This window comes from Ochotona princeps, chromosome 15, assembly GCF_030435755.1.
Source record: "Ochotona princeps isolate mOchPri1 chromosome 15, mOchPri1.hap1, whole genome shotgun sequence".
Taxonomy (NCBI): Eukaryota; Metazoa; Chordata; class Mammalia; order Lagomorpha; family Ochotonidae; genus Ochotona; species Ochotona princeps.
In genome coordinates, this window is record NC_080846.1 from 2309613 (window position 1) to 2322345 (window position 12733).

Genomic DNA, 12733 nt, shown 5'->3' on the forward strand with positions numbered 1-12733 from the left:
TCAGAGCTGCACCCACTCAGGGCTGCAGGGCTCTCCAGCGGGGCCACGCCTGGCACCCTGTAAGGCAGCACCTTACCAAGGCATCCTTCCCTGGGCCGGCTCCTGCTCTAACCTACCCAATCCCACGCTCCCCATGCTGAGGTCCACCTCCAGGCAAATCACTTGTACCTGAATTCTTTGGGGGGAAGGGGGAGACCTGAAAGCTCATATGCTCTCTGTGAATCATCAAAAACCCAAGTCACTCCCAATATCCATGATAAGAAACAAGGCAGATCGACTGTTAGATATTGGTATGATCACATACTTTATACAACATTTAGTGTTAATCAGCTGGTTCTCTGATGTCCTGGAACACAGGATGCATACATGCACCCCACCACGCTGATGAGCAGAGCACCACAGCAGGTAGGACACACCACTGCCAAGGGCATCCCTTGGCACTCCAGCTACCACGAGAGTACACTCCGCACATTACACCAAGCTGGCGGCCAGGTCTTGAATATAGCAAGGGGTCCAGGCACCAAAAGTGACCCGCAAACTTTGCAAGCCGATCGTTTAGCCCAGTTTAGCCCAAGCAGACTGGAAATACGCAGACCTGGTCAACAACATGAAGGTAATTTCATGGACATCACCGGGCCAGAACCACCCAGAAAAGCTGCTCCCATCCCAACCGCATTCACGATGTGAGATAGCATGTCTGTGGTTCTACACTACCGGCTTGTGAGGCGATTTGCTCCAACAGAGGCCATTTGGTACTCTGAGGACAGGACAGACTCTTAACAGTATTGATTCTGGGCACTGTGCAACAGCTCAGTGGCTCAATCCTTGCCTTGCACGTTTCAGGACCCATATGGGGGCCTGTTCAAATCCCAGACGATCCACTTCCCATCCAGCTCCAGCTTCTAGCCTGGGAAAATAGCAGAGGACAGTCCAAAGCCTTGGGACCCTGCACCTGTTGTAGGAGATCTGGAAGAGGCTCCTGGCTCCTGGCTTCAGACAGGCTCAGCTCCAGCCATTACTGCCATTTGGGGAGTGAACCAGCAGATGAAGATCTTTCTGTCTCTCCTTCTCTTTGTAAGTCTGAACTTCCAATAAAGATAAATAAATCTTAACAAAAACAGTGTTGGTCTCATGAGAACACATCCATATTTGTTAGACTATCTGTAACATCAGCTTCATAAAGGCACTACATATCACACTTTCAATTTTTAACTTTTCAAGATGCTGTAAAAATACTAAAATGAAAAGCTAGTGAAAATCTATTTGCTTTCTCCTTAGAGAATACAAGCAGGTTTTTTTAAAAACACAGTTCCTGGGGCTGGCACGATGGTGTAATGAACAAATTATCCCCAGCAGAACTGGCATCCCATATGGGTGGCCAGTTCTAGCCTTGGCTGCTCCGCTTCCAATCCAGGTCCCTGCTAATGTACCTGGCAAAGCAGCAGAAAATGGGCCTAGTACTGCGGCCCCTGCAACCACACAAGAGGCCTGGAGGAAGCTCCTGGCTCCTGGCTTCGGAGTCACTGCAGATACTCAAGGAGTGAGGCAGAGGATAGATGACCCCTGTTTCTCCGTCTCTAACTTTGCCTTTAAATAGATACGTATTCTTAAAAGTAATAATAAATTAAAATGCAGTTCCCAGGGTTTGGCCTAGTAGCAGAACACCTGGGTGGGCTCTGACTCCAGCTCCCTGTCCCAGTGCACCCTGGGAGGCAGCGGCTGATTGCTCAGGTGTCCGGGTCACATCCAGAAAGGAGTGTCCAGCAGCAGGAGGCCGCCCCCCTTGAGTCCAGCAGTAGGAGGCTGACCCCCCAGCCCAGCAGCGGGAGGCTGACCCCCCAGCCCAGCAGGAAGCTGACCCCCCCAGCCCAGCAGCAAGAAGCTGACCCCCCTGAGCCCAGCAGCAGGAGGCCGCCCCCCTTGAGTCCAGCAGTAGGAGGCTGACCCCCCAGCCCAGCAGCAGGAGGCCGCCCCCAAGCCCAGCAGCAGGAGGCTGACCCCCCCAGCCCAGCAGGAGGAAGCTGACCCCCCTGAGCTCAGCAGCAGGAGGCCGACCCTCTTGAGTCCAGCAGCAGGAGGCCACCCCGCTATAATCAGGCACATTTCAGCAGATGGCAGTGCTAATTTTCTGTCTCTCCCCTCTCAAATAAATCATTTTAATTCACAATCATTAAATAGAAAATCATCTAAATTCTAAGTTACAACATTCAGTTACTTTAAAGGAATTCTTATAGCTTCACATTAATGCTGCAGGAATTCCTTTCTACTAAGGACTTTAAATTTTGGCAAGAAATTGTTGCCTGTATCTCTAGGATTTGAAAATCACTTCCAAGGGCAGTTTCAAAAGATGAAATTAAAGACTTTACAAGCACATTTGTTGAAAACTTATTCCTTATTTATTGAAAGGCAAAGCTCCAATGAGAGGATGGGAACAGAAAGAACAGCTCTTCCACCCACTGGTTCACTCTGAAGCACCTGCCCAGCCAGGGCCGGGAGCCCCACTCCTGACTTCCACACCAGCGGCAAGGGCCAAGCCCTGGGCTCACTCTCTCCTGCCTTCCAGGCATGTCAGCCAGGAACTGAACGCAGGGCAGCTAGAACCTGAACCAGTGCTCCCAGATGGAACAAGGGGAACGAGGGGAAGCTTAAGCCCGTGTCCCACGACACCAGCCACACCAGTGCTATTCTCAGAGTCAAGTCCTCAAGAAGTACCCTCCAACGTAAGCCTGCCATCACAGCGTCATCAGCATTTCCTGGGCACTAACCTTTAGTAGGCACCATCGGGATTCTTTACAAAGCCATACCAGCTAGTAACTACAACCTTCAAGGCGGGCATCATTAATAATACCCATTTTATCAGAGCAAATACAGAAGCTCAAGGAAGTTACAACACTGCCAGTTCACACAGCTGAAAAACTGTGACGCACATTTGAAAATAAGCCTGCCTAGGCCTTGCAAAACCCTTTTTACCCTGAAACCCAGTGCCTGAATCCAGCAAGGGACTCACAGTCCAGAGCCTGCATCTCACAGAAAGACCAGAGAGGAAGAAACCCCACCAACACCATGTGTCTCTTGCCGAGCCAGCGCAGCTGCCCTGAAGGAGACTTCAGGGACCCGCACTCCCTGAGGTCACAACACTCTGACATAAAGTGTCCCACCAAATAAGGTCACCTCAGGCCCTGACCTTCAGCCCGACACCTGGCCAGCCAGCGCCACCCACCCACAGTGAGATGTGCTGGGCCACGTCATCCACCCGCTCCTAACTCAACCTCTCAGGTAAATCAAAACTAAGTCTTCAAAAAAAACCCTGCTACACAACCAACAGCTGCCTGGGAGTGAGCAGAAAAGCCCCACAGCATTTCCTCCAAGACCTTCAACCTGCTCAGATGAGTCCCTATTCAGGGGTGGCATGAAAAAGGCTAACAACTTAGAGTGTGGAGCTGTGACACAGGTACACCCCAAGCACCCCATATCTCAACTGAGTGCATCACGTGCTCTTGACCCCCCACAAAATTCCCTCACGTCCCTTTCCAACCCATCCATCCTCCTCTGCCCCGCTGGGATGTCACCACTGACTAGCTTGAACCCGGGCAGAATTCCATGGCAACAAAGCCAACAGCACATGCTGCGTCTCCACCAGCAGTCTGAGACTCATCCGCGGGTGTGCGCTGCGGCTCGTCCTTCTAAGCAGGCATCCTGACGACAGACACCGATGTCCGGCTATCATGACTGACACTGAGCATTCTTTCACAAGTCTTCAGTGCACACACACTTTGTTTCTAAACCCTAAGACCAGATATTTGTCCAACTTTATTTCTTAAATATTAAATTTCCCAAATATTTCCCAGAATGCTTGCGCTGTTAATGCTCCCACCTACCGACCATCAGAGCTGCGCTTGCTCCTCGGCCTCGCCACCATTTGCTGTCAGTCAGGTCCATTTTAGCCATTCTGACAGGTGGACAGCAGTATCTTACTACACTTTGTAACAGCTCTACTAAGAAGTAATTCACACGGCACACAACTCACCCAGGAAGCACTCAATTCAATGGGTTTAGTATATTTATGTTCATTCTTAAATTGTGGTAAAGTACATACACGTAACATGAAATACAGAGCGCGCAAAATCCCCGCCGTTCTAACCACCCCTGACAAGGCAGGGGCTTCACAGCACAAGGCCGTGCCAACACCATGCTCTGTGCTCAAAACCTGGTAAACACTCATAGAAACCTGGTAGCCACAAAACTCTAACTGACCCTTCCCTTCTCCCCAGACCCTGGCCATCTCAACGTAACCTACATCCTATTAACCTGCCTATTGGGCCCACAGCACCCCGATGCAGCTCCCTGCTGGTGCCTCTGGGAAGGCAGTGCAAGACGGCCTGGGTCGCTGCACCCAAGGGGGAGGCCTGCATAAAGCTCGACTTTGGCTTGGCCTGGCCTTGGTCACTGTGGCCACCTGGGGAATCACTCAGCAGATAGAAGATGTCTCTCTCACCCTCTAACTCCTTCAAGTAAATAAATATAGCTTTTTCAAAAACATCTATTCTAGGATCTTCATGAAAAAAGACGAATCATCCGACACTTGTCCTGCTCTACTTCCTCTGGGCCCACACCCAGGAGTGGAATTTCTTTCTCCATCCCCTGCCTGGTGTCTGGAGGGTCTGCTGCTGTCCACAGTGACGGCATCGCCAGATTCCCACAAGCCACTCACAGGTTCCAATCTCTCCACATCCTGTCTACATGTTTTGGTTTTTTTTTTCTTTTGGATACTCGTCATCTTCAAAGGAGTGAAATGCTATCTCACGGGGAGTCTAACTGCACTTCCCTGATGGCTAAGGATGCTGAGGACTTAGCATGTCCTCTGCCTTCCCTCTTTTCTTACAAAGCACAGAGGTTCTTTTCACTAACATTTAACTGACTCGTTCATTGAGTTGGAGCAGCACTTTCTTTATACATCTTTAGAAGAGTATTTATCAGATGCTGGCATTAGAAATAATTTCAGTCACTGCATTTGTTTGTTTTATAAGATTTTATTTATTTGAAAGGCAGAGTTAGACACACACACACACCCCCCTTCCATCACTGCCCAAATGGCCACAATGGTCAGGCTGAGCCATACTGATAAAAGCCAGGAGCTGTACCACCACCCAGGTCCCTCACATGCGTGTAGGGGCTCATGCACTTGAACCATCTTCCACTGAAGCTTTCCCAGGCACTTCAGGAAGGAGCTGGAATGCATGTGGAACACAGGGACTCCGACCGCTGCCCCCAGGGATGCATGGCAGGCTAACCTCTGCACCTCCACGCCAGGTCTTATTTGCTATCTTAATGCCTTTGGACAGGAATTTTAATTTTGAGGACAGCCCAGGACCTTGGGATCCTGCACCTACGTGGGCAAACCAAAAAAAAAAAAAAAAAAGAATTCCTGGCTCCTGGCCTCGGATCAGCTTAGCTCTGACCACTGTGGCCATTTAGGGAGCGCACCAAAAGAAGGGAGATCTTTCTCTCTATAAATCTGTCTTTCCAATAAAAATAGTTAAATCTTAAAAAAAAAAAGAAAAAGAAAAAGAAAGACTGCTGGCATCCCATCTGGGCACTGGCTCAAGACCCAGCTGCTCCATTTCTCATCCCGCTGGCTGCTGATGAACCTGGAAGAGCAGTGGAGGACGGACCCGCACCACGTGGGAGACGCAGATACACAGCCCTGAGGGCGGGGGCAGCAGAGGTCTGGTCTCAGGGCTGCTCGGTGCCTGGGCCTGCCTGGGCCTGCCTGGGCCTGCCTGGGCCTGAGAGCATCTACTTCCAAGCCATTCCTCATGGCTGGGCTTTTACCACATGGATCCCCAGCCACGGGCACTCAAGTGTCCTCACCACAGGACAGCGGCTTTATCAGAAAGCAATCCAGTAGAGAAAAGGAGAGAAAGAGAGACAGCACAAAGAGACTGCAAAGAGGCTGCAATGCCCGATACAGCCTCATCTGAGTATCACTCGCCTCATGCAGAAGTGAGTCTCTAAATTCAAGGGGAAAAAGCAGAAGCTTGTCTGGAAGGATTCAACACCCCACACTGTGCTGACATATTTACAACCACTGAGGACCAATGCTGTGGCACAGCTAGTTAAGCAGCCACCTGCAGCATGGGCATCTCACAGCAGGTTGGATTCCCCTCGACCCCCACTTCCCGCTAATGCACCTGGAAGGCAGCAGAACTCGCCCAAACACTGGGCTCCCTCAACCCATGGGAAACAGGCTGGAACTCCTGCCCTCCAGCCTCAGCCTGGCCCAGCCTTGGCTCTTGTAGCCATTTGGGAAGTGTACCAGCAGGTGGAAGAGTTCTCTGTCCCTCCTTCAAATCAATCAATCAATAAATCATCAATGGAAAAGCAAAAACAAAAAAAGTGGAAGCACTTCTCTCACAGGCTGCTAACAACTATAACGAGAACCTAGGATCTCACTCAAAGTTAGAATAAATTACTATCTTCCTGAAAAGAGTCTAACGGTTTTCAACAACACAAGAAATTAAACAAGGCCGGGTTCCCAGTCACGTGCTGCTCAGTTCATTTTTAACAGAGGGTCCTAAACAAACAGCATCTATTCTGCATAAACCACCAAGCCAAGCATACGTCATCCAGGCTCCCAACAACCCTGCCAAGTGGCTATCACCACCCACTTTCAAAATGAGAACCCAAAACTTACTGAACCCACAGGGCGCCCCCTGCCCGCCACTGCTCTGCGCAGTACTCCGCACGCCGCGCATGGCGCTTTCACCGGGGCACCAAGGAGTCCCAGAGGACCACAACACACCAGTCCTGACAGGCTTCTTGCATCTTAGAACTCCTCTCCTACTACTCTACTGGCTACTGGCCACTCTGCCCTCGGCATCCACCAGGTCCCGCTGCACTCCTGCTCACGCAGGACAACAGCACCAGGCCTTCCCCAAGGACAATGTCCCCCTCCAGGCTCACTCCTCTCTTCACTGGGCAGCAAGGTCCCTGCCTCCAGCTTTACTATCTTACCCTGATTTTCCAGTGTTAGGCAGAGACTGTTCCACCACACAGATCTTATCACACCACTCCTCTGACTAATAGCCTACAGTGGAGAGCAATGAATACAGCCGTACCCACACCACAGAGCATGCTTCCAAGCCAGCTTCCTGGGAGCACACCCTGGGAGGCAAGGCAGCCCATGCAGCCCCGACATCTGGGTCCTAGCCACTCCAGTGGGACACCCAGAGGGTGTCATCTGGCCCACCCCTGGCTATTGCGGGAATTTAGGCAATAAACCAACCATTGGAAGATCTCTGTCTGTCCTCCCTCTGCCCTTCAAATAGTACAAAAACAGTTCTAAAGCGAGCAAGCACTGCACATCAGATGAAGCCACCTCCTGGGACCCCCCCACACACACCAGAGTCCCTGGCGTTGTGGCCCACCCACTTGACTCCCAGTCCAACTCCTGCCGGCATTCCCTTTCTCTGAGCTCTTTTAAATAAACCTTTATATTTTTTATTTTTATTGATTAATTTTTATTATGTAGAGAAAAGGAGAAACAGAAAGATCTTCCATCCACTGGTTCGCTCCTCAAATGGCCACAATGACCAGAGCTGAGCTGATCTGATGCCAGGAGCTTCCTCTGGGTTTCCCACACAGATGCAGGGTCCCAAGGCTTTGGGTTGTCCTCTGCCGCTTCCCCAGGCCACAAGCAGGGGGCTGGATGGGAAGTGGAGCAGCCAGAATATGAACTGGTGCCCGTACAGATCCCAGTGTTGTAGAGTCAAGATTTAGCCACTCAGGGCCCGGTGCGGTGGCCTAGTGGCTGAAGTCCTTGCCTTAAACCTGCCAGGATCCCATATGGGCGCCGGTTCTAATCCCAGCAGCTCCTCTTCCCATCCAGCTCCCTGCTTGTGGCCTGGGAAAGCAGTCAAGGATGGTCTAATGCTTTGGGATCCTGCACCCATGTGGGAGACCTGGTGGAAGTTCCTGGCTCCTGGGTCCAGATTGGCACAGCTCCGGCCGCTGCACTCACTTGGAGAGTGAATCATCGGACAGAAGATCTTCCTCTCTATGTCTCCTCCTTTCTGTATATCTGACTTTGTAACAAAAATAAGTAAATCTTTAAAAAAAAAAAAAAAAAAGATATAGCCACTGAGCCTTGGCACCAGGCCCTGAATCTTTTGTTTTTTTTAATATCTTCAAGGACGGCACTGTGGTGCAAGGAGCTAAGCCCCCACTTGCAACAGATACATCTCCTACCTCCTATCCAGTGCTGATTTGAGTCCCAGTTGCTACATTTCTAAGTCAGCTCCCTCCTCATGTGCCTGGGAAAGCAGCAGCATAGTTTGGGCTTGGGGCCCTGCATCCACGTGGGCGACCCCGAGGGAGCCTCTGGCTTCAGCCTGGCCAGGCTCTGACTACTGCGGCCATTTGGAGAGTAAGCCAAAAGATGGACAATAATTAACTCTTTCTGTCACTGCGTCTTTTGAGTACATAAGTCTTTTTTTTTTTTTAAAGATTTTATTATTATTGGAAAGCCGGATATACAGAGAGGAGGAGAGACAGAGAGGAAGATCTTCCATCCGATGATTCACTCCCCAAGTGAGGCGCAACGGGCCGGTGCGCGCCTATCCAAAGCCGGGAACCTGGAACCTCTTCCGGGTCTCCCACGCGGATGCAGGATCCCAATGCATTGGGCCGTCCTCGACTGCTTTCCCAGGCCACAAGCAGGGAGCTGGATGGGAAATGGAGCTGCCGGGATTAGAACCGGCACCCATATGGGATCCCGGGGCTTTCAAGGCGAGGACTTTAGCCGCTAGGCCATGCCGCCGGGCCCCTTGAGTACATAAGTCTTGTAATGAAACGTTTTTAAACCTTCAGTGGTCCCCTACAGCTCCCTTCATTACAGACCAAGTCAGGAAAGGCCTTGTAAACTGGCTCCAGTCCCCGTGACTGTCTCCCCTGGACCAGACACTAACATCTCAACAGGCCCAGAAACGCGCAGGGACCCAGTGCAGGCGCGAAGCCATGGCCGACGTGGTCGGAATCCTCTCCTAGCCAAGGCACACAACTGAGGCGATCCTCACACACTCCCCCTCGCATCCCCACCTCTCCTGGGCTCCACCTGCTTGGCAGTGCCACCCGCAGCAATACGCCACAGTGAAGGGGACCGAGCAGCCCTTCTCACTGGGCCACCATTGCACTCAGGCTCAACAGATGTCTGAGTTGGTGACCAAAGGGAGGGTCTGACACCGTACCAAGCTGACTCTGCACCCTAAGGGTTTATCTAGCACCCCACGGTAGGTATGTCCTAAGGACCTGACACGCTAATCCCCGAACAACCGCAGCAGGAAGGCACTGCTCAACCTCACTCCCACCAAACACAGCAGCCCCGGGGCAGACGACCCTAAATCCATCCGTCGCGCGCCGAGTCAGGCACCCCTCCGCGCCACCAGGCAAGGGGGCTGCGCCTGCCCGGAGCGCAGCCCGTACGCCCAGGAAGCGCCGGGGTGCCGGGCTCCGGGGAGGGAGCACTGCCTGACCCCGTCCTCGGCCCTCGGCGGCCCCGCTCCGCGCCCGGGGCCAGGGGGCCGCCCACCTCGCAGCCCGCGGGGTCCCGCCCGGGGCAGCCCCCCGGCCCGGCCCGTTACCGGTTCCGCGGCTCTTTGAAGAGCGCCGTGAGCGCGCGCAGGGCCTCCAGGTCCTGGATGGGCGCCGGCACCATGATCCCCGACAGCCGGGCAGGCGGCGGCCTGGGCGCCGCCATCTTGCCGCTCGCAGCTCGGCCGGGCGCAGTGAGGAGGAGGAGGCGGCGGCCGCGGAAGGCGGGGAGGGAGGCGTGAGGAGCAGGCCGTCCCGCACAGCTCCGCGGCCGAATCCCGCAGCGACCCCCGGGGCTGCCCGCGGCCGAGTCCGGGCGCGCCCGAAGCAGCCCTGCTCGCCTCAGGCGGGAGGAGGGGACGCCGCGGCGGGGGAGGGGGCGCCGGCGGAAGTCCCGCCTGAGGGGAGGGGGCGCGGGCGGAAGCTGGGAGTCGGCGAGCGGTGGGGGTGTCAGGGGCTCCCCGAAAGGAGTCGGGGTGGGGTCGTACACGGAGGCTCCCCTCTCGGGAGGGGGCTGGGACGGGCTCCCCCTGAGGAGAGGGGGCCCCGACCTCGGGAGGAGGTGTGGGAGACAGAGGGGCGCGAGGACCAGGGCGACCCTGCCCCTGCCCCCTCAGGGGAGAAGGTCCCGGCCTGAGGTGTCCCCATGGGAGAGGCTTGGGGGCCGTAGCTGTGGCCCCCTACAGAGGGGCCACAGTCCGCCTCACCCTCACCCCGCAGAGGCAAAGGAGGGGGTGTTAGCTGAGAGGTCCTGAGGCAGGGGCGGTGGGGCCGAGGCGTCCCCCCGCAGCAGAGCTGATGTCCCCCCACGCGACCCCCGGGAAGTTGGAGCCGTGTCTTCTCAGCTTGTCAACCCAGCCCCCAAAACTGCTGGTCAGTTGCTGGTCAGCACCAGGTCGCTTACCAGGCCTGATGGAGAATACAATGGACGAGTCCAGACGCTCCATGCTGCGGGGATAGACTACAAATTATTTTTTCCCCGTTGATATATGACAGCCGTGGGAGCAGATGTGTTGGTAATGCGTGTTTTCTTAACAGTAGTTGCTCTCCATTCTGTCCAGTACACTTTCCACAAGCGCGGTGGCCAAGCCCAGTGTTGGGTGCTGAAGAGAGTTGGTCCCCATCCTGAAGGGACCACATTCCACTGAGAAAGGCCCAGAGTTGACTGAGCCTGACAAACTGTCCGCGGGCCACTATCCCTTCTGCATTCCAACAGAACGATAAGAAGTCTGGCTGCAATGTGGCAGTTATGACATTCGCCAAATAAAAAGGAGAGGTGTGATGACGTCACCAGAGTGCAGGAGAAATGAACGCTGCACGTGCAAGTGTCTTGAAGACAGGTCGAGCACCCTGAACAGAAAAGTCTAGAATCCACAATATCATAGAATCCAAAACTGTGCATCAAAGTGACACCACAGTGGAAGGAGCCACATGGTGAGACCTGATGTCGTTCATTGAAAGATAGTAAGTTGGGCTCGGCAGTGTGGCCTAGTGGCTAAGGTCCTTTCCTTGATCCCATATGGCTGCTGGTTCTAATCCCGGCAGCTCCACTTCCTCCTCTCAGTATATCTGGCTTTGTAATAAAAAAAATAAAATAAATCTTTAAAAAAAAAAAAAGAAAGATATTAAGTTACTTTCAAGACATGTGAATAAGGTCTATTTGATATGAATTAATTTCAGCTGTAGACCGTATATGTATCAAGTGCATAGAAAACATAAGTGAATTTCATCTTTGCACTTGGGTCCAAGATAACCCATTATGACATATGCAAATGTTCCAATTTTTTTTTATTCCAAATTTTTTTTTTAAAAATCCTGAAATACTGTTTTTTTTCTTCAGGTAAGGGGTTGTCAACCTGTGGTGCCTTCAGTCTCATCATGAAATTGACTATTCTTCATGCTTTCCACTGATACCACTGTGTGCCAGCCATGTGCCAGTACCCAACCTGTTCAACATTCCCTGTGCCCCCGCCCTGTGTTCTTCCTGAGGGAAAGGGGCAGTGTGCTAAGTTCATCTTGCATCTGGGTCTTGAGCCTTAGTTTTTCTACCATGAATGCTCAGTCTTCCAGAACACATTCCCCATAATATTTAGACTTCTTGCCTGGAACATTGCAATATACTCCTCACTGATTTCTTCCCTACATACTAGATGCTTTAAAAACATACATCAAAAAATGAGAAGAATGGAAGACCGTTTTAATAGAGTTCTGCGTCGGAGTTTTTCGGCCACAAAGGCATCTGCTAGCTCTGCTTTGCTCCTCCACCCAACTCTGCCTGCCTCTGCCCACTCCCTCCTCCTCCTGCCCAGCTGTGCTCCCACTGTGCTGGCCTCTGGGCGCACCCCTGGAGGCTCGCCTCTGCCTGCTCACATCTCACAGACACCTGCACGACCTGCTGCCTTCCTTCCACTATCTCTTGGTAAGACCTCGATCAAGCTATTTAAAATAGTGATACTCAATTCCCATCCCCTGAAATTAATTTCCAAAGCTCTTGCTGTTTTCTGTATCTTCCAGTCTGCTCACGTACCTTGTGTATCACTAAGCTACAAACTTTAGGGGCAAGGAGTTGGCAGAGTCCTTGAATTGCTGTTGGGAATGCCTCACATCTCGGAGTGCCCAGGTGGGAGTCGGCCTGCTGACCCCAGCCTCATGCACATGCCACCCACGTTGGAGACTTCCGCTGAATTGCTGGCTCTCCGCTCCAGCCTGGCCCAGCCCTGGTTGGGGAGTCTGAGAAGTGAATCAGCAAAGGGCAGCTCTCTCTTTGTTTCAAACGCATGAAGTAAATAATTTTAAGAAAACGAATAGCCTGCCTCTAGAAGTACAGCAGTCCAAATTTGCAGGAAAGATGGGAAAGAGAGACAAACACGTGTAAGGGAGAATGTTTACCAAGTGAGAGAGAAACAGGCTCGAACAGAACAGAGCAGGGTGAGAGAACCCCAAGGAAAGCAGATGAGGCCGACGCTGGGTGTGAGTGGCTGCCGGAGGACTTGCAGCTTGACAGAACCTTGTGGCTCTGTCAGAGCTGCACACCTGTCTGCCCGAAACAGACAAGGAAGACATCACCACGTTGGTTACATGGTTAAACTTCAGATGGAGCTTGTGGTGTACATTTGTTTCTTGAGTCCACTCTACAAGAATTGAA

General features: G+C 52.6%; 1 protein-coding gene across 1 annotated transcript in view; it reads right to left on the bottom strand.

The window, feature by feature from the left end:
- The window catches only part of ATXN10 (ataxin 10), a 134888-nt gene extending 124906 nt beyond the window's left edge, over positions 1 to 9982 (bottom strand). The window contains exon 1 of the mRNA XM_004589717.3: positions 9639 to 9982. Coding sequence (XP_004589774.3) covers positions 9639 to 9754 — 116 coding nt within the window. The 5' untranslated portion in view covers positions 9755 to 9982. The remainder of the gene's footprint in view (positions 1 to 9638) is intronic.
- Positions 9983 to 12733: the final 2751 nt, after the last annotated feature.